The sequence below is a fragment of the Candoia aspera genome, chromosome 2 (genome assembly GCF_035149785.1).
Source record: "Candoia aspera isolate rCanAsp1 chromosome 2, rCanAsp1.hap2, whole genome shotgun sequence".
NCBI lineage: Eukaryota > Metazoa > Chordata > Lepidosauria > Squamata > Boidae > Candoia > Candoia aspera.
Window position 1 is genome coordinate 208,766,330 of NC_086154.1, and position 23,461 is coordinate 208,789,790.

General features: G+C 36.3%; 1 protein-coding gene across 1 annotated transcript in view; it reads left to right on the forward strand.

Moving 5' to 3' along the window:
* Window positions 1–23,461, forward strand: part of FBN2 (fibrillin 2) — a 147,609-nt gene that overhangs the window by 7,324 nt on the left and 116,824 nt on the right. Inside the window, exons 4-6 of the mRNA XM_063295264.1 lie at window positions 1,673–1,768; window positions 11,349–11,444; window positions 18,646–18,843. Coding sequence (XP_063151334.1) covers window positions 1,673–1,768; window positions 11,349–11,444; window positions 18,646–18,843 — 390 coding nt within the window. The remainder of the gene's footprint in view (window positions 1–1,672; window positions 1,769–11,348; window positions 11,445–18,645; window positions 18,844–23,461) is intronic.

The window sequence follows — 23,461 nt, forward strand, 5'->3', positions numbered from 1 at the left end:
AACCACTGTAAACAATATATTGCTGACATTTCCCATGTTTAGCTACCTAAATATAAGGGCTATGCAATGTTTGAAACACATACTTAGTTTTGATGGCTTGTGTGAAGCACCCCTTTGAAGTTGTCTCATGAAGGACAAACCCCCTTCTCCCTTCTTAAAGCAAAGTGAAGTAAAGCATCCACATTGTTTCCCTTCCTGTTTTTCTGAACCCCTTGTCCAGCAGTTATTGTAGCGAGAACAGACTTTTGTGAATATGCAAGGAATGTACAAAAAATCCTTCTAGTTACTAGAAATGCTGAATGTGGCCTATGGCAAAGAACAACTGCCTCACACAAATATACAGAGGCTGAGTTCACACATCAAACTAAGCCATGATGTTGTTAACTAAATAAAACACATTTGTCTTATGTGATACTTTAAGCTAGAAACTGTGGCTTAACAAACCACAATGACTGGGTTCATATCTTACATTAATTCTTTTTTTAAAAAGTGAGATGATGGCCTAGACATTATGAACAGAGGTGGCTGAAGTTCTGCTATAAGAGTCCTTACTATCCAATATGACAAGACTAGACATATAACACAAGTTTGGAATGCCTACATGGGTTTCTCCTTACATCTGTAATTATTTAAGAATGTTTGCAAGTTGATTGCAAGGGTATGTGTGTATATGTGCATGTGTGTGGGAGGGTCTAAACAGTCAAAATGACAATCACAGCCATGTGATTGAAGCCCCACCCCACCCCAAGTAATTTATACAGTAAGCAATAAAATGACTTACAAGACACTCCTGCTTGATTGTATCCCTGTTTTGCTAATACTTTTTTTTTGCTTGGGATCATTTAAAATATCCCATCGTTTTATTGCATTTTTATATTGGTTTTATAATTTTTATGAGCCACATTGTAGGAAAAGTTTTCTTGATTGAAAAATAATATATCAACTGCGTTAAGTGGGTAAATAACTAAAATAGGTAACTTGTATACTTAAAATAACAATGAAAAAGGCTTAGGTATATATTGGAGTGAAGTTAATAGAAAATTAAAGTGGAAATTAATTGAGGTCAGAATGATAAAGAATTTTAAGATAAAATAAATGTGATAAAGGAGCTTTAAAGTATTAATAGAAGACCAAAGAGATTTGTAGAGATCAAGATGATGTAGTGAAAGGAATTAGTGGAGGAAAGCACCTACTGATTATAGAGGAAAAGGTTATAGTTGGTTTGAGTTTATTAATGCAGAATTCAGACACCCTATGTATTATTTGGCAAAGAAACTCAATAAAACAGCATTTGAGGAGAGAGGAGAGAGGAAAACAGATGGAGCATGTGTTAAGGACAAATGTGTGTGTGCTGAGGAAGAGTAAGAAAGAGATATTAATAGCAAAGAGCTGCACAAGAGATCTACCGATTGGATACTCTTCAAAATTATATGTACACTAGCATTTACAAAGAAGTAATTTACTGTGGGTCTCTTACACTAAAACCTTAAATCAGTTTGAAGTGAAGTTCTAGGCCACAAAATGCTAAAATATGTTATATATATTATGTTATATATTTTAATGGTATTTTATATTTATATTATTGCATTCTTTTTTAATACTTGCACCTTTTTGGCTACCTGATATAAAATAACAAATCAGTGCACAATTAACTGTCTGCATTTTGCTGTAGTACAACAGTGTAACATCAGATGTCTGAATGGTGGTACCTGTCTAGATGACCAATGCCAGTGCCAAAAAGGATATATTGGTACTTACTGTGGGCAACGTAAGTAGATGTTTGGCAGCTGTGATTTATTTGAATGATTCCTGCTGATGCATGTAGCACAGGTGTTGTATAGCCTTCTGATATTTTTCAGTAGCTGCTACTTCATCTGGATATGGGAGTTCTGATTTCAGTGCATTTTTCAGCTATTAAGTTCAATGGATGGTCATGAACAAAACATTTATTATGTAGATAGAGTAGCTACAGGGAAGACACATTACTCTTGGAGAGATGTAGTAATAGTATTAATTTGTTTGAGCAGCATTAGGATCATTTAATGAAAGTTCTGTGGTTAAAAAAAAAGTATTGGCAGTAAGTAAGAACATTTTGAGTGACTTTTTATATTTCAAGGAATCCTTGAGTAAGCAAACTTTTTTTTAGTTTATATGAAAAAATAATATCATGTATCATTGGATATGTTTTGTGTTATTTGTATATTTCAACTCAATTTCTGCCATTCACTTCCAACACTTGAGCCATGCTTGTTGTCAAGGTCATGTTCTGAAGTTTTTCGGAATAACAAATAAAGAACAGAAGCAAGCCCTGATGGCTTGGTTTTGTCAGCATGACACGGTAAAGTCTATGAACAGGCCTTTCTTTTGGGGAAGACGGCATGAGAATTGCATTAAAAATATCCCAAACGTTAGACTGATGGAGCTCATATTATACAGGTTGTCCTCATTTAGCAACTACCTACCTGTATAGTGAAACAGGGGAATTACTACCTACATGCACTGCTGCTGAACCTAATATCTGAGGGATTATTGTTTTTATTTCTTTTGAAGGTATAAAGCCATACATATATAAATAAGTGTAGTAGCAAACTATGACTTAAGGAAGATCAAGGAAACTGGAGTGTTTCTTCATTTACTGAATTTACAGCTCAGCCTCTGAAACTGTACAGACTCTTTAGACAACTAGTGATTGATTACTAATGAAACGAAAAAAGGCATTTTTTATCAAAACAGGATATAAAATTTAAAAGATTCCAAAAACCAATATATTTATTTCTTTATTTTATGTATTCTTCAAATTTCTATCACTGCCCATCTCTCCCAAAAAGGGGACTATAGGAGCTACTAATCTGGTAGCAGATGAACTTTGTAGAATGTATAATATTTCCTAAAGTATTTGCTTAGCTGATTTTGTAGATCAAAACAACATAAGGTATCTATTCCCAAACAACTAGAATTGTCTCTCCCATGAAATCATTAATATAGGCAGACAGGACCTATAAGCCACCCACTTCCTCCCTTCTGTATGTTACAGATTCAATGTTTCCTTCCAGGTTCTTGGCCAGTCATTTGCCGTAAGACCAGAATCCCAAACCACATTTTACAAGCAAGTTATGGTTCACTCAAGCAATAATTTACCAGTTTTGATACAGTGGCAAATAATGAGTTGCAAAAAGTTTGAAAAGCAGTGTAGGAGTGATGGAGCACAAGAGAAAGACTGGGAGATGGAACTGGTTTTTTAAATCAAAGGCTTGATTTTGTTTCTGTGGACAATATCAATTAATGATTTCTTGTTGTTTGCTAATTTATTTCTTAGTCATAAGAGTAGAAATATAAGATGCAAGTGAAATAGAATTACCTATTTCCTGTCTCAGAAGATCCATATCACGTTTTTGATTTCTGTTGCTGTTTTTCAGCCTTCTTTCTTTTCCTTTCCTAGGCATAATATTTTTATTCTTCTTTGATTTTAGCTATTTCATGCTATGCTTTCTCTGCTAGTTCCTTGGTTTTTATTAGACCATATATCATTTCATTAAATTCAGTTTCCTGCTGTTATATCCTGCCTTTGCTGTTTTGATTCCGAGTACCATTTCTTTTTTAATGAATAATGTACCAATGTGGCACAAATATGGTATTAAAAAGTTTGTGAATTGTTATTAATTTAATTTAATTTACTGAATTTGTTATGACCTCCCACTCCATTAGACTCGACAGCTTACAGAATTCCCCAAAAAACAAAACAGTTAAAACACACATAAAAAGGCAGCCCAGGCTAAATTAGCCAGAACAATAAACAGTACAAATACAACAAGGGCCCCACAAATGTATTAACAAACACATTACCCTCAGCCTGGGAACAGAGCCAGGTTTTAGGGGCTTTCCGGAACCCCAGGAGATTATTTAGGGGAAAAACAGCCCAATGAGGAATGAACATAATTCATCACTAAATTTTTGACTGTTGCAGTGATGGTACAAAAGAATATGATGGAGGATCTTGAAGAAGGGCATAACTGATTAAAATGTGAACAGTATAAAATTACACTGTAACATTTTGTAGCAAGTCCCACTTGGAGTCATTGAATTTCAGTTCACAAGTATTTGGAGACATAATCTTTTAGATTATCACAATATAGTCAATTGTTATGTAAGCTGTTCACTTGCTGCCATAATTCACCCACCTATATAAAAATAATGCCGTGGTAATTACTGAACAATAACAATTCATTTAATGAAATCTGATAAGGAACAGGAAAACCTGCTATAAAAATATATTTTTATATGTTTACTTTGAGATATAAGACAACAACAGTTCTGCCACACTGTCTCCCCTTGCTTTTTGTCCATGGCTTAATTTTTTTTTTTTCACTTTCTACTTATCTGTTCTTTTGGCACAGGAGAATGAATGCTTTCAAAACTTGACATATGCTATTGGAGCCTTTAGTTGGGAAAATGCCTAAAATACTGAAACCAAATAACCTTTAGCTCTTTCTTAAGGAAGTTATAAACTTGTTATAAATGCAGCTGTTCTGTAACAGTGGAACACAACTATTATGTAGGCATTGTTTTTTCATACTTTGTAGATTATTGGAACAATTGTGCATATAACTGGAATGATGGGGACAAATTTTTAATTTATAGGCAAGTATTGCCTTTTGTCAAAGTCTCTTCTTAGAATGCAACATATTGTCTACTATAAAAGCAATACAAATGTCAAGTTCTGTTATTCAAAGTTTAAATAAATTAACATATACGCACTTGAAAGAAAAGTTCGTGCCTGTTCAAAACTTGCATTTTTTTTTTAATTCACACAATTGCCCAGATCAAGGTATGTCTCTGAGTGAAAAGGTGTTGACCATTTTAACACTGGTTTTTACATCTACTTAGGACTGTTAGTAAAACTGTTTTTAGACTTGTGTATGTTCATTAGTTCTACTCATTCTTGCTTTGGAAGATTTTCCCTTAGTTATTAATGACTATACTGTGCTAATAATAGAAGAAATTTATTTATTTTTATCCATTTAGTGACAAAGAATTTTTCAAGCAGATTACTGTGTTGTTGAAAAGAGTAAATATAGAAGAATACTAATGTACTAAAAGTAATAATCTTCAGCAAAGGATCGTTACCTTGTCGTGGTGCTGGAGCTTGAGCAACTCAATGATGCCATGAGCTAAACCGTGAAGGGCCACCCAAGACGGGAAGGTCATGACAGAGAGGTCAGACTAAATGCGATCCCTGGGGAAGGTAATGGCAACCCACCCCAGTATTCTTGCCGTGAAAACTAAATGGATCAGTACAACCAGAGATATGTCGGTATACCATCGGAAGGTGAGACCCCCAGGTCGGAAGATGGTCAAAATGCTACTGGGGAGGAACAGAGGATGAGCTCAACTAGCCCCAGACGTGATGACGCAGCTAGCTCAAAGCCGAAAGGACGGCTAGCGGCCGATGGTGCTGGTGGTGAACGGCGAATCCGATGTTCTAAGGATCAACACACCATTGGAACCTGGAATGTAAGATCTATGAGCCAGGGCAAATTGGATGTGGTTATTGGTGAGATGTCAAGATTAAAGATAGACATTCTGGGCGTCAGTGAACTGAAATGGACTGGAATGGGCCACTTCACATCAAATGACCACCAGATCTACTACTGTGGACAAGAGGACCACAGAAGAAATGGAGTAGCCTTCATAATTAATAGTAAAGTGGCTAAAGCAGTGCTTGGATACAACCCAAAAAACGACAGAATGATCTCAGTTCGAATTCAGGGCAAGCCATCTAACATCACAGTGATCCAAATATACGCCCCAACCACAAATGCTGAAGAAGCTGAAGTAGAGCAGTTCTATGAGGATCTGCAGCACCTACTGGACAACACGCCTAAAAGAGATGTTATTTTCATCACAGGAGACTGGAATGCTAAGGTGGGCAGTCAAATGACACCTCGAATTACAGGTAAGTATGGCCTGGGAGAACAAAATGAAGCAGGACATAGGCTGATAGAATTTTGCCAAGACAATTCACTCTGCATAACAAACACTCCCTTCCAACAACCTAAGAGACGGCTTTATACATGGACTTCACCAGATGGACAACACTGAAATCAGATTGATTACATCCTTTGCAGCCAAAGGTGGCGGACATCTGTACAGTCAGTAAAAACAAGGCCTGGAGCTGACTGTAGTTCAGATCACGAACTTCTTCTTGCACAATTTAGGATCAGACTAAAGAGATTAGGGAAGACCCACAGATCAGCTAGATATGAGCTCACTAATATTCCTAAGGAATATGCAGTGGAGGTGAAGAATAGATTTAAGGGACTGGACTTAGCAGATAGGGTCCCGGAAGAACTCTGGACAGAAGTTGGCAGCATTGTTCAGGAGGCGGCAACAAAATACATCCCAAAGAAAGAGGAAACCAAGAAGGCAAAATGGCTGTCTGCTGAGACACTAGAAGTAGCCCAAGAAAGAAGGAAAGCAAAAGGCAACAGTGATAGGGGGAGATATGCCCAATTAAATGCAAAATTCCAGAGGTTAGCCAGAAGAGATAAGGAATTATTTTTAAACAAGCAATGCGCGGAAGTGGAAGAAGACAATAGAATAGGAAGGACAAGAGACCTCTTCCAGAAAATTAGAAACATTGGAGGTAAATTCCAGGCAAAAATGGGTATGATCAAAAACAAAGATGGCAAGGACCTAACAGAAGAAGAAGAGATCAAGAAAAGGTGGCAAGAATATACAGAAGACCTGTATAGGAAGGATAACAATATCGGGGATAGCTTTGACGGTGTGGTCAGTGAGCTAGAGCCAGACATCCTGAAGAGTGAGGTTGAATGGGCCTTAAGAAGCATTGCTAATAACAAGGCAACAGGAGACGACGGCATCCCAGCTGAACTGTTCAAAATCTTGCAAGATGATGCTGTCAAGGTAATGCATGCTATATGCCAGCAAATTTGGAAAACACAAGAATGGCCATCAGATTGGAAAAAATCAACTTATATCCCCATACCAAAAAAGGGAAACACTAAAGAATGTTCAAACTATCGAACAGTGGCACTAATTTCACATGCCAGTAAGGTAATGCTCAAGATCCTGCAAGGTAGACTTCAGCAGTTCATGGAGCGAGAATTGCCAGATGTACAAGCTGGGTTTAGAAAAGGCAGAGGAACTAGAGACCAAATTGCCAATATCCGCTGGATAATGGAAAAAGCCAGGGAGTTTCAGAAAAACATCTATTTCTGTTTTATTGACTATTCTAAAGCCTTTGATTGTGTGGACCATAACAAATTGTGGCAAGTTCTTAGTGGTATGGGGATACCAAGTCATCTTGTATGCCTCCTGAAGAATCTGTATAACGACCAAGTGGCAACAGTAAGAACAGACCATGGAACAACAGACTGGTTTAAGATTGGGAAAGGAGTACGGCAGGGCTGTATCCTCTCACCCTACCTATTCAACTTGTATGCAGAACACATCATGCGACAAGCTGGCCTTGAGGAATCCAAGGCTGGAGTTAAAATCTCTGGAAGAAACATTAACAATCTCAGATATGCAGATGATACCACTTTGATGGCTGAAAGCGAAGAGGAACTGAGGAGCCTTATGATGAAGGTGAAAGAAGAAAGTGCAAAAGCTGGTTTGCAGCTAAACCTCAAAAAAACCAAGATGATGGCAACCAGCTTGATTGATAACTGGCAAATAGAGGGAGAAAATGTAGAAGCAGTGAAAGACTTTGTATTCCTAGGTGCGAAGATTACTGCAGATGCTGACTGCAGTCAGGAAATCAGAAGACGCTTAATCCTTGGAAGAAGAGCAATGACAAATCTCGATAAAATAGTTAAGAGCAGAGACATCACACTGACAACAAAGGTCCGCATAGTTAAAGCAATGGTGTTCCCCGTAGTAACATATGGCTGCGAGAGCTGGACCCTAAGGAAGGCTGAGCGAAGGAAGATCGATGCTTTTGAACTGTGGTGTTGGAGGAAAATCCTGAGAGTGCCTTGGACTGCCAGAAGATCAAACCAGTCCATCCTCCAGGAAATAAAGCCAGACTGCTCACTTGAGGGAATGATATTAAAGACCAAACTGAAATACTTTGGCCACATAATGAGAAGACAGGGCACCCTGGAGAAGATGCTGATGCTAGGGAGAGTGGAAGGCAAAAGGAAGAGGGGCCGACCAAGGGCAAGGTGGATGGATGATATTCTAGAGGTGACGGACTCATCCCTGAGGAAGCTGGGGGTGTTGACGACCGACAGGAAGCTCTGGCGTGGGCTGGTCCATGAAGTCACGAAGAGTCGGAAGCGACTAAACGAATAAACAACAACAACAAAAAAGTAATAATACAGCAAACAATAAAATTTATTTATTGATTTATTTTATTGGTAGATAACGAATTAATAAATGAAGTCTTAAAATAAGGCAGTTATCCTGATATAAAACATATGAAATAAAATATATAAATGCTACTATCCAAGTATAATATGGACAGTATATTTTTTCACTCTCTCTTTTTAGAAGCACTATTTTTACATATGAGATACATAATCTCAAGGTTTTGTTATGTTTTGTAGCCTCAAAACATATATGAACCTTGATATAAATGACTTTAAGCTGTTGCCATTATTTTTTCAGCACTGTAGATGAGTTACGTTGTTTTTTTTCCACACTTACTCTGATCTTGTCAACACAGTCTTTTCTTTAGTTCCCTCACTTTGAGTATTATTTGTCTCCTCGAACTATCTGGATCTATGCTTTTTTTGTCTTCTTTTCCCAGACACTGTGGCACTGCAAACAAATGTCAAGTCCCCTGAGATGTCTAGATCTGCAGGAGAAGGGAATGGGTTCTGCTGAACATAAATGCTTGTTTTCTTAGAGGCCAGGTCAAAAATCTTAGGGAATATAGAAAGCATAACAAATTATGCTTTAATCATTGCATGGTAGAAATTCTTACTTCAGACAGATGTGCAAAATCAATTATTACAGAAAATTCTTTCAGAATGCTTAATTCTAAAAAAATATAGGCTGTACTTGGCACATATAATTTTTATATTCTATATTTAAAAAGTGATATATTTGAATACGATTTTCAGTGAAACTTGTATTTTGACATTTTAGTACTGAAGACAGAATATTTTAATGTAGCATAACCTGCATTTCTTTCTTTCTTGCTGCAGTTTATGATTGGTCTAAAACTTTCCTTTCTCCATTTTTCTTCCTCTATGTAGCTAATCTCTGAATAAGTACTGCTACTTACCTAAATGTTTTTTAAGGCATTTTGTTCATGTTTTGGAATAAGTTTGCAATATCTATTTAAACGTTCAAATACCATCCAGTTCCTTCAGCAGGAATGTATGAGCTTTGTTCTCTCAAAGGCTTAGGCATAATTTATATAGCACTCAAAAATTTACTGCCAAATTGTGATTTTTATGTGATAGAATGGAAAATTAATTATTTTGGGAGGATTATATATGAATAGATTAAGGACTTAATGGCATGTTCCTCAAACTGCTAATTGCAACATGAACACGCTATGCTAATTATTTTTAAATGATAGATCCGCACGACATTGCCTTCATCTCATCCCTAAGCCCATAGTAGAGGCATTTTAAGCTGTCTTTTGCTACTCCAGTTTTAAAGTAATATTTTCCTCTTCTCCCAACACACATTTTGTCATGGAGGTGATATAGGCTGTTCAATTGATTACATGGTTGATGATTGTCAATTTCAAAGCCTTAAATGGCACAGGACCAGGATATTTGTGGGGCTACCTCATCCTGAAAGTATAACCTATTCCACTAGATCTGAGAGGGAGGGCATGCTCCAGGTCCCTTCCCTCAAATGTTAGCCCCTAACAGGATCTAAGTAGCATGTCTCCTCAGCCATAGCCCCTGCCCTTTGGAACACCATTCCCCTGAGATTTGGCAGGTGCCTATCCTCCTGGCCTTCTGAAAAGCTGCAAAGACTTGGCTTTACCTGTAAGCCTTGGGGTAATGTGAGACTGGAGCCTATGGAATCTTTGTGTGTTGAGCATTGGGAAGGTTCTTTTTGTTGGTTTTTATGCTGAATGAATGATGCAGGCAACAATATACTCAGCCCTTACTGCCACTGAGCGTGAGTGTGCCTCTGTCCTCTGATTGCTAGGGGCTGCCCTCTGTAGACCTTCTGGTTTTTATTACAGGAGAAAATGGATGCCTGACTCCCACAGATGCATCTGGCAGCATAATGCCTCACTGACACTAAAGTGCTTGTCTGGTGTTATGGTAGCTCCTTGTATGCATGGATGAGTCCTAATTTGAAAGAGCATTAGAGCTGTGTTTTAACTGGGAAAGAGACCTGGGTTTTGCTGGCTATGTTGGTGGTTCTGCCCCCAGTGAATGCATTATGGATTTTATGCTGCTTCCTCAGAGAGGGATATATGTGCTGCTACTTTTCCATAGGCTACTTCTACCACAGGCTATTTCTTCCTGCTGCTGCTTTCATTCTCTTCAGCACTTGCTGAGGATGGATTTTTATCATTCACTCTTTCCCACTTTGTTCTGCACCCTCTTCCATACCTGTAAGACTTGTTATTTGGGGAACTCTAGGGTGACTAAACTTGCCATTAAACACCTGTCTCCCCCCTCCCTCCCCCCAGGCCCATGAGAGTAATTGGTGATTGTTTTTCCCATTAGGAAGTGATGGTTAGTGTGACTGGAGAGAAAGGCAGGGTAATCTACCAGTTGCTTTTGTTCATGTGTTCTGCATTAAAATTGTAGGGACAGTACCATTTGCCAGTCTTGTTACTGAGGTACAATAGACCTCAGCTGTTAGAACAGTTCTCTTTAGGCCTGCACACTTTTATACCAAATGGAAGAGTATAAAGTAACACTTCAATGTGGCCATGAGGAGGAACATTAACTTAGGTGTTCCTCAAGAATCCACTTATATTTTTGATTATGGCTTGTCAGCACCTACTGCAAATGATACTTATATTGCTTGAGGGCAAGCACAAAGTATCCTAGTATGTTTTTGGACTCATCAGTCAGGCTGTGTCATCTGGTGGGATCCAGGAAGCATACCTTCTTTGTTGCGGCACCTGCCTTCTGAAATGAGATCCACCCAGAGATCCAAATGCTCTCAACCTGATGATGTTCAAGAAATAAAAGACTTGGCTATTCTGCCAGACTTATAATTGTATGAATGAATGAATTAATTAATATAGGCAAATTCTCCTGATTCAATTTATTCTAAGTCTTCTCCATTAGGAATAATGATTATTGTGACTATGCAATTTCTTAATAGTCCTTGAATGACTATTTTCAGCATAAATATTATTTATTTATTTATTTATTTATTTATTTAAAACACAGCTGTCTGTGAACATGGATGCCAGAATGGAGGCCGCTGCATTGGGCCGAATCGTTGTGCATGTGTATATGGATTCACAGGCCCTCAATGTGAAAGAGGTAAGAACTACAAAATCAAAAAGAAATGTGCCTAAAATCAGAATTTTTCCAGTTAAGTGCTGTAGTGCTAAATAAGAGGTGTGTGGGAGATCTCTTCTGTTTGCAAGCAACAATTAATACAGCATTTTCTAATATGATGTTGATATTACTCCAGTTGGAAATTTCAGCATTTTTTAAACAAATGGGCAGATAGCAGATCACTGTATTTCTGTTATGCAAGATAAGTACAGTGTACAAGAAGTACAATGCTTCAGATTAAAGAGGAAAAGGTATTTTGAGTGTGTGGAGTGGGATTGTCTGTCTGTGAACATGGTTCATGCTGTGAACATGGTTCACAGCAGATTGCCTGCTGAACACGGTTCAGTATGCAGCAGGCTTGGCTTCATGATCTGACCATGTAATGCTTCTCCAGGAAGTACAGTGGCTACTGGTTAGCTTCTGGATGCAATTGAAGGTGCTAGTTGTCACCTTAAAGCCATACTTGGCTCAGGGCCTGGTTATGTTTGAGATTGGCTATTCCAAAGTGAATCTGCTCATCTGGGAAGATCTGAGAGAGAGGCCCTGCTGAAGATCTCATCTATAAAAGAGTGCCATCTATATGGACTTGGAGAAGTATCTTATCAATGGTGTTGTTCCTCTTATGGATCAGTTTATCCTAACATATAAAGAACTGCCTCCCTAATGAATTTATGTAAAAAAATAATAACATGGCTCTGAGAGAACACATTTGGGAGATGTTGGTATGTAACCTTGTTGGTCAGGGCCATTATAATGCATACTGTTAAGTATTCTGTTGATTGTAAACTTCTGGTTTTTCCCCTGTGTGTGATATTCTGAGACATTGGGAATGAATCAGCATAGAAATATTAGTAAATATATAAATGAAATAGAACTCTGCATGCTCGGTTAGTTTATGATTCAGTGTATTGTGTCCCATGCAGCAATCCAAACTAAAGTATTCCTGACAGATGACTGCTTAACAGGCTTGAATACATCTTGTGGGGGAGCACAACTCCTTTTTGGGTAATTGGTTCCAGTGCTAAACTGCTCTTACTACCAGAAAGTCTTTCATACTGTTCAAATGGAATATACTTTTCTGTAGTAAGTTAAATCTGTTATTACACATATTGTACTCTGGGAAGATGATGAAGAAGTCTTAGTTCTTTGTGATATTCCTTGAATAGTGTTATCATATATACCATAAACGTTCCTAGTTACATCAATTTCTCTTAATAGAATTTAATTTCTGATGATTTCTGTTTCCCATCTCTGAAATTGTTTCAGTTTGTCTGAATCCTCTTTAATAATATAGTGTTCAAAACTGATGACTTGATGTGCAGTCTTACCAATGCAGAATAAAGTAACTGCATATTATAATTCTATTAATACAGCCAAAAGCAACATTTACCTTTTTTTTTTGCATTCTGTTGATTCATACTCAGTTTACTGTAGAATCAACTACTGTTATGAGATCTTTTTCAAAAGGACTTCTGTAAAGCCAGCTATTACCTGTTCTGTACCTATTTGATTTCTGTTTCTTACATGGAGAACTTTACAGTGGTCTCTGCCAAATTTCATTCTACTGTTTTCAGTCTATTTCTCTTCAAAATGTATTATGAAGTCTACTTGTCTTCTACCATATTAGTTATCCCTCCCAATTTTTAGTTACCTGCAAATTTGGTAATTATTGTCTCCATCTCATCATCTAAATCATTAATAAAAATATTGACTATAAAGGGCCAAACACTAGACCTTGTGGTATCCTTCTTCTCCCCAGCTGGGTTGTTTATCCATCCATGTATGTATTCCACCAATTCCTTTTGATTCAGTTTGATAAGAAACAAGTTTGATCACCCTTTGAATATACTTTTTGAGTGAATTATACAGCTACTTAATTGTCATACTTAACAAGTTTTCCCTTCCCTTCACTGCCTTGCTCTGCCCTGCCCTGGGGATAGCTAAGCCAACAGGAGGCTAAATGAAGCCTTAGTGTAATCTAAGCTCAGTTATTTCATAGTGGTCATAGCTCCAGTAGGAAAAAAAAAGGAGGCTGCTTGGTATTTTAGAGGGTTGGAATGTGTCTTAAAGTCAAGCATGGCAGTGGTTTCCCTCATGGTTGGTCCTCATTCCCATAAAAAAGTCTTTAAAAAGTCTTTAGAATCCTACAGCAAACTAAAACAAAACAAAACAAAACCCCAGCCACATCTGTTCCAGTCATGTTACTGTAGACTCTATAGAAGTTTGGGAGGCTCATATCTATGCTAGCAGAACTCTCCATTGTAGTGTCTTTGGGATTAACCAAAGGAAAGTTGCTACATCCGCTGGCAGAAGCGGATTTTTGCTGGCAGAAGAGGATTGTTTGCTCCTCACCCTAATTTCTTAGAGCCAGGATATCTTTAATAAGGTTTGCAGTCTTACTAGGTTGCAAAGAAGAATAGTATGTGTGAATATTCAGCAATAGTCTATACATTTTCCTAAAGAAAGATAAATGTTTAACATTATATGAAGCAGAGAGACTAAGAGCTAAATAGACATTTTATAAGATGCTCTGCTTACTTCTTAGTATCTCTATTCAGAATTGTAAATTTAAAGAATTTATCATACCAATAGTTATTATGTTGCATTTAAATACCAAACGTATGTTTTTATAAGGTAATTGGAATTAAATATTTTACTTAATATATAACATATGTAGCTTTCTTTCACAATAGCCTCTTAGAATGACTAGTATGATAAGGCATGACTGCTTGTTCAGCTATCTTGGTGTCTAGCAGACTAATTTCCAGGCTGAAGACAAAAGGCTGAAATTATTACAGTATATTTAACTGTTATGTTACAAGAAAGTAGAAGCTTTCTGGGGACTCTCTTAGGCACAATTTTCTATATAAACTTTTATATTCATTAGTGAACTGTTGGCTATGGTTAGCTCTGTTCTTGGTGTGAAAGACATACATTCTGCTTCTTTTGAATAAGATTTGGAGAAAATGGAAGGGTTTTTGTTTTTTTGGAAACAAGACATGACTTTCTATATCATATAAATTTCATTTAAATCATGAGAACTTTAGAAAGTACAAAAGATAATGGCATTTTTTTTCATATTAATTTGCCTGGGAAAGTGAACATTTTAAATGGCTACCAGAAAGATTGCAATAGAGATGCCAGATACATCTCTTTAGGGAAGACATTCCACAAGTGGGACATCACCCCCAAAAGCTCTTTCCTTAGTTGTTACATGGCTTGCTTTCAGTAAGGAAGACATTTGGACTATGTCCAGATATAAGCCTTCTGTTGCATTTACTTATATTGGCTGCTTATGACTCAGTGTAATTCAGCCCTGGGTATGCTTCTTACTGTAAAGAAGCCACCATATACACCATATACAAACCAATAAAGGCTGTACAATATCTCTCTATTGCTGTTTTTTTTTGTTCAGTCTCCCCCACCCAATGCTTGTGAGCACATACTCTTTATGTGTATGTGTGTATCATTTTTAAATAAATAATTGGAATTTATGAATTTAAAATAATATAGATATTCAGTACTCTTTATTGATTTTTCCATTCATAACATCAGTATTACTGTATTTTATCACAATGAAGGAAACTGTATTTTACAATAAATGTTTAAGAACTGTATGTGAATGTAGTTTAATGAGTAAAATAATTATCCTTAAATGACACTGATACAGCCTGGAATTTCTAGAGAACTAATGCTTGCAACATGCATCATTTTCTGTTCCTCAAGTACTAATTAATTTATATGTGTGTGTGTGTGTGTGTGTGTATGGCAGGGATAGAAGGGTAAATGCTGATGTTGAAGTCATCCCTCCCTAAAAAAAAGTCCTTTGGAATATCTTTGGATAATTGCATTTTTATTCTTTTTCTTTCAAATTAAATCATCTGAATTTTAAAAAATTGGCAAAATGATCAAATATGAAATGATGACAAAATGACAGCAATCTGGGAACCCTGTAAAATTATCAGTATGAACTATTGTAAATGCAATGAAAAGGTCTATCTCAAAGTATCATCCGAAAAGAATTTCAACAAAAGACAGACCTCTGGATGGTACTTAGGATACCTTCCTGTCAATGGAACAAACTCAGAATCTGAGTGTGGGAGTTTCTGAAAGTAGTGATGTCAACAACTAACAGTTGTCCAATTCAAGGACAGGAATTCAAGGCCCTCCCCTCCCCAGGTCTAAACATTCATTTCTCTCATTTTTCCTTCATAGGTCTTATTTATAATCTCATAATCAACCTTACTTATCTTCTATAAAGCCATCCCGCTATAAAGCTGGAGACAGTGCTCAAGGTGGGGTCTGTACAATGTTGACTAAAGTGAAAATTCCCATTATTTTGAAATTAGATTTGTATTAATGCAGCCTAAACTGAACTTCAATTCACAACCATATTGTCCTGCTGATTCATAATAAGTTTGTAATCCATTTATTTATTTATTTATCTATCTATCTATCATAATAAATAAATAAATAATCATATAAAATAAAACATTTAAAATTCAATAAAAACATAATATCAATAATCAATAAATACAGATATAAAATATAATAAAATCCAAGTAATGGCAGATTTAATTCAACCCAAAGGGGACGAGACCGGCCCGGGCAGGCCTAGGGAACTAACCAACCCCAAGAGTGGCTCCTCCTTTCCCTACTCCAAGCACGATGACAAAACCAGGTCTTCAACTGTTTTCTGAAGTCTAGAAGAGAGGGGGCTAACCTCACTTCTGGGGGAAGGGTGTTCCAAAGGGCGGGAGCTGCTGCAGAGAAGGGAAGCTGCTGCAATTTCTGAGATCCTTTTCACAAATATTATTGCTAAACAAGTCGTGACAGGTGGCAGCTTTCAAATCCTAGAATGTCCACTCTGCCAGGAAAACAGTGTTACATTTGGCCAGTGGTGCTTTTATTATTATTTTTTAGCATGTATTGATTTTTGGAGCTTATCAGTATCATGAGGAGTCTTTTTTTACATGGAAGACTCCCTGTGCTGTGAGTTGTGCAGCTGTTCCGGCTTCTTATCCTTTATAGTTTCTTTATTTTGTAGAAAGAAGACAGGTGGAAGAAGCAGTGGACACAAAGAGTTCCAGCCAGAACCCTTCCCTTCCCCTAATCAATTTTATATATGGACAACGTACTTATTCCTTCAATTCAAAGATTACAGGGATAACCAGCACAGTAAATTCTATGACATACAGAAGAATGCTACTGAGCTGCTGCATTAAATAAAGCATTGCTACTTAGCTCTAAAAAGCAGTCATTATAAGTATATCTGGAATAGACTCTTATTAGCTCCCAGCTATCACTTGCAATGGCTGTCCTTATTCATGTTTTGTTGTTTTTTAATCAACAATCTTGTTGATTAAAACACTTCAGTTGTGTCCGATTCTTGGAGACCACCTAGACAAGTCCCTGCAGTTTTCTTGGCAAGGTTTTTCAGAAGTGGTTTGCCATTGCCTCCTTCCTAGGGCTGAGAGAAAGTGGCCCAAGGTCACCCAGCTGGCTTTGTGCCTAAGGCAGGGCTAGAACTCACAGTCTCCTTGTTTCTAGCCTGATGCCTTAACCACTACACCAAACTGGCTCTCATCATTCCTGTGTTAGAGGATTGAATATCTGAAGAAAGAAAGAATGCTTACAGGTATTTCATGTGACTGAGATTCTTAATTCAGTCCATAAAGTTCTAATTGGGTCATCCATATTGTCTGAAGAGGACTTTAGACTGAAATAATGTAATTATTGATCTAAGTTTTTGTGCTAGTGTATTTGTTTATCATGACAGTTGCTGATACAAGATTCAGGTCTGTGCTATTGTCTTGCTATAACTTATGGTGCATCCAAGTCTGGCTGTTAGTAAAAAATGTGACTTTTTCCATAATTTAACATTTACAGAATTTCAATTTCTATTCATTTTTTAAAAAAATTATCTTTCAATATAATGATGAAAGTGTTTTTCAGCTGAAAAGCTAAAAGGGTAACATAATGTTAGGAAATTACATGTTACTTCTGCAGCTTACAAGGAGTCTCTATAGGAATTCACAACATGGCAAGGTTCCAGTCTTGACACTTAGCTAGTAATTCAAAGATAAATGAATATGATTCAAATGGTATAATTCTGTGAAATGAATAACCAGCAAAAAGGGAAATTCAAACTGAAGAACCTAAACTGATAATGTGTCCTTCAGTTTATCATAAGGCTAAACCATGGGAGGTATGATCCTGGGAAGTATATCCATGTTGGTTTGAATATATATAGACATCATCTAATGATGGGGGAGAATGTATTTCAATTACAGTATTAACAGTATTCTCCACCATGTGCAAAAGCATTAAGTATCTGTTTTTAAAATCAAGAACAGGATAGAAGGTTAAAATAATCTGGTTATAATTTGTAAAATAATTTTTCTCCTTCTTTAACTATACAAATAAAGCTATAATCCTTTATTTGTTAAATTTCTGGTCTTGTAAATATTTGAATACCAGTATTACGACTATACTGAATTTTTTTCTGAGATGGTCAACTTTTTTCACATGATCACTTTCTTAAATATCTTATTCACACGAATCACCTTTAACCTGCTTATATTTGTGTGTGTTTTCAGTAAGTTATCCATTTTATTTATTTATTTATTTTTATCCCGCTTTTATTATTTTTATAAATAACTCAAGGCAGCGAACATACCTAATACTCCTTCCTCCTCCTATTTTCCCCACAACAACATCCCTGTGAGGTGAGTCGGGATGAGAGAGAGGGACTGGCCCAAGGTCACCCAGCCGGCTTTCATGCCTAAGGTGGGACTAGAACTCACAGTCTCCTGGTTTCTAGCCCAGCACCTTAACCACTAGACCGAACATAATAAAAAAGCAACGTTCTGAAATGTGGCATACTGTAAATTGTATGATGCTTCTAATAATAGCAGGATAGTAGAGATTTTTATTCTGTTAATTGAAAAGATAGACAAGATACACTAAGACTGGAGTTTCAATTTAATTCTTTGATGGTTATAAGGAAAATATATGCCCTTGGACCCTAGAAATCACTGGTTTATTGGGGCATGAGCATTAATGGGGAACAGATTATTGCATTAGATATCTGAACTTCTAGATTGAAAGATTCCTCTGTGTTTAAACAGATGGGATGGAAGAACACTGCCTATGCATTAAAGTGTTTCCTTTTAATTTCCAGATTATAGGACAGGCCCTTGTTTTATTCAAGTCAACAACCAGATGTGTCAAGGCCAGCTAGCTGGTATTGTTTGCACCAAGACTCTTTGCTGTGCAACTATTGGACGTGCGTGGGGCCATCCTTGTGAAATGTGCCCTGCTCAACCCCAACCATGTCGTCGTGGTTTCATCCCAAACATTCGCACTGGAGCATGTCAAGGTAAGCCAAAATAGTTTACTGACATTAGAAATTTCACTGCTCTGAAATATCTTAGAACAAATTATTCAAGCCAGATGATATTTGCTCCTTTGTATACTGTTTACTATAAGTTCATATTCATGTAAATGTCAAGTATTTATTAGGTTGCACTGATGTTATAATGAAATTAATGTGCTTGGGAAAGAATGAAATTAGATCCACATACTACAAAGAAAATATGAAGCAAAAAGAACTGTGTTGTGCATTTGTTAATTAAGAAATAGTTTTAATTTCTGCATTATAGTCTTGTGCAGTTTTCTTGGATATTTATTGTTAGAGATGTGCAAAATGTTTCAAATTCAAATTATCCATTTCAAATTTTAACTATTGTTCTGAGTTTGAAACAACTTTTTGCATTTGAAATAGGCTGTCTCAGTCATTTTGGATATGTTTGAAGCTCTATTTTGAGTTTCTAAAATTATAGAAACAGCCCACTTGGAAACTGAAGCAAGTATAAAATGGGCTTTTTTAATTTTAAGCAGTTTGAACTGGAAGCATTTTTTACAGTAGTACTCATTATCAGTTTTCCATGTATGATTTTTCCCTTTCATATAGTTCATATGCTCTTTGCTTTAAAAGTAAGATATGTGAGCAAATGATACTAAAGTAAAAGATGATTCCTTAGTGAACATTTACTACACAATCACAGCTCCTTGATTATTTTTTTTTAATATGCCTTAATGGGGCTAAAAAGTACGGGACAGATATTGCCACATGTCCCTCTGATGGGAATTTTTATGCTATCATTTTTTCTAAATGTAACAGCTATTTTTCAGGGATCCCTTAATAAATGAGAACGATGTCTGCTGTGTTTATAAAGTAAACAAATGCCTACCACCATGAACAATGTTGGCATTTTAGGAAAAGGACAAATCAGTAGGATGCCACAGGCAGTACATTTGTTAAGTGCACCACTAATGCTGTCACAAAATGGCATAATATTTGGCAGACTTAACTAACAGTAGGTCAGATCTTATATAAAATATGGCAGACATTCTTTTGCTTTATGTTTTGACAGGCTATTTTTTATTTATTCTTTAAGAGTACTCTACTATGCAATTTAATATACATGAAGAACCAAACAATTATTTATGGTTACTTTGGGGTTTCTGAATGACTATATAGCATTCTTTCACTTTAAAATATCACCACCATCACTTCTATTAAAAATGTTACAAAGTTAATGAGTCATTGAACAAAGACTGTGCCCAACAAATTGGGAAGGAGAACTGGAAACATATTTATATCTAAAAGAAAGAAGTTAGAACAAATGATTTTAAAGACTTGGTGTGTATGAAAAGGGGTGAAGCCAAATCTTTACTGATTTCAGCAGTTTCCTGTTGGATCGGGCAGTGGGGGTACAGAGGACGAGAGCAACACAAAAACCCCTTATCTGTATAATACAGCTATATACCTCAAATGCTTCAGGCAGTGAGACCCAACAGACCTAAACATTCAAATGCGTGAGAAAGTAGTAAAAGCATTTTGAAAAGCGCACACATTGGAAACTAAACTTGATTAATTTTGCATTTTTGTTTGCATGAAAATTATATTTTTGAGAGAAAACTCCAAGTTTGTATTCTAAAATACAATAAGGGATTAAATGTTTATGTTAGCTTGTTTATTGGGAACTGTCCTTAGAAACAGAACTGTAAAATCTTCAGTACCTGTATTTTTAGATTATCTATACTGTATTTCTTTCAAATATAGGGGAGTTTGATTTGCCCTTTCAGCTACAGCTAGAAGCTTTTTCTAAGCTTCCTTGGGTTACATCTTTATGGACTTACCACAAGGAAGCGAGGGAGGGATTGGGCTTCATAACAGGGTATCATATCTGTAATAATTCTATGCAACGTGAATCCTAAAGAGTAATTACTCACTGACATTTATTTCTACTTCACTAAAATGTGAACTGCTTCCGTTCTTCAGTAGTTTTTCAAGGATTGTATTCTTTGATTTGACTTAGCTTTGATTTTTGTGTATTTGTCATGATGTACATTTTTAAATTTCATTTCCTAAAATCTCTAGTAGTCCATGTTGCTGAAATACTGAGGCCTTCAGTAATGCCATCTCTTTTCAGTTATATCAATCATTTCTTATTTAATTAAGAAATAAGTACACTATTAATCAATATTCTAATCTTTTATCTGTCAGGCTCCTAAAGCTAGTTTCTCTAGCTTTCCTAATAGTCTGATTATGGAAAACATAAGGATTCTCTCTACCAGAGAACTGTAGGGAAAACTAAATCTAGTAATTATGTGTATTGAGCTGATGATAAGTAGGAACAGAATGCCATACTTTGCAGGTTGATCATAAAATGGATATACTGGTACTTAGGCTATAATTAGTCTCACATCCAGTCCCAGGCAAGCCATGATGAAAGGTCAGAGTTTTTCACTGTTTGGTGAAAGCCTGTAGAGAGTAAATGAGAATATGCCTGAAACCCTGGAAACATGCTTCCAATCATTACAGAGAATATTGAGTTAGGAAGATTAGTGAACTGAAGTGGTATAAGATATAATAGAAGGAAAGTGACATCCCTAGAAGACAATAGAAGAAGTCGAAATCTAATTACCCCTGCACTGGCCTCCCCCAGTCTCCCCTGACTCATGCAAGGCTTGTGTTGGCCTTCCCAGGTTCTCCCCTGCCCTTCCCCCACATGGCACCCCCATGCTCCTTACCTGGGACTCCCGCCTCTTCTTACTTAATGACTCACGAGTCTTGGGGTTACAGTGGTAACCAAGACTGCCTGGGATTGCTTTTTCTAAGCAATGCAGTCATGTGACCCTGCACTTTACGACCACCTCGCTTAGTGATGGCAATCGTGGTCCCAGTTGCTGTTGTAACCAGAGGACTACCTGTACTTACAGAGATGGAAAATATTTCATTTCCTTTTATAGCGATCACAAGATTAGCACTATGAAAAGTGTAATATTCAGTCCTTAAAAGGAAATAGATAAAGTAGAAAGAATAAAGTAAGAATAAAAATAAAAAGAATAAAAATAAAATTGAGTTAAAGAAACAAGGCCAATTTTTTTTTGTATTTGGCACTGAACAATCATTAACCTTTGAAGGTAAGAAACTATAGCACAACATTTGGCAATGTATGATGAACTATCTTAGATAAAAGTTGTTAGTGTTGCCTAGGAGTTCAGCTAGTGGAGAGACAACAAGTATAGATTTAGTAAGAGGACGATAGAAAAAGATGAGATAAAGATTCTGCTTGATCAAACTTACAAGGGCAGATGTGTTTTTTCATTTATATTTTCTGGTAATGCTGTTCTGTCAGTGCTGTTGCGAGTGCATTATTGTGTAAGTCTGTCTGACATGTTCAGAAATATTTTAGACCTAATTTATATACATGTCTATTAAGAGATTCTCTAACTTCAGGTCATAATATAGCAAAACTAATTTTTTGTTTAATTTCCTGCTCTGTTTTCAGTAGAGCAGTCTTAACATAATGCAAGTCACTGCCTTTCCTTGTTTAGAAAAACATTTTTTTATTTTTATAGTTTGGTCAGAGATTGAGAATCATTGACATTTCTTTAATGCAAAAATATTTTTATTTCATGGAGAAAGGGAAACTTAGCATATTTTTGTTTCCTGTGAGTACAAGAATTCCTTTTAATTATTTAATAACTTCATTTCATTCAGCTGTGAAACAGCTTCTTGTGAGGGAGTCAAACAGAGACCTCTTTGTAAAGTAATTGTCACTAGAGAATTCATATATTGCTGTTTGCACATTAATTTGCTACTTAACAACATCTGTAAATTGTTAGTACTAGCTAGTGCTTTCCTGACACACTTGGCTGCATTGAATAGCAACACTGGCAAATAAAGCACGTACTTATACTCAGTAACTCCATGTATTAAGTGCCCATTGAAGCATGAGTCCAAAACAGCACATTACAGCTAAGAAATGAAAAATGGTTATTGGAAATATTGAAATGATTACAAATATTATGCTTCAGATAGGATCAAGTTTGGCTGGATCATATTTTATAGTGTTTTAAATGCACAAACATCACTTGGTTACATACCATCTTATTGTTTATTGCTGTTTCCCAACTGATTATTTCTCCTGAAATGTTACTAGTAAGTACCTCAATGATTTTACATCCATTAAAACATTCAGTGTGAAGGCGACATGAAAATTCTGTTTGTGCATTTACTCTTTGGTGTTTATTCATACATGTAAATAATCTTACAGTCTGTCAGTCTTTGAATGATAAACATGCCTGTGTGATTGGAATCATAGAACAAGAATATATATGCTCATGGTTTTATCTTGTTTCCAGTTTGTTGTTCTGTAAAACAACAGAAAGCAGTCCAAGGAATCAATGGTCCAATATGGTATTAATACTAGCATACTGCACTATATCAACTTTGACAAGATGCACAATATGTGAAACTGCATTCATTTTTCAGACACAATAGAGTAAGATGGGGCTGTTCATAGGTGTTCGATGGGTTAAATTGTTAGTGTACTAAATTACCAGCATTACTGACATTTCTGAAAACCTTGGTAGCCATATTTCTAGATATTTTATGGTGGAGAGAATTTTCATCAAATTATCAA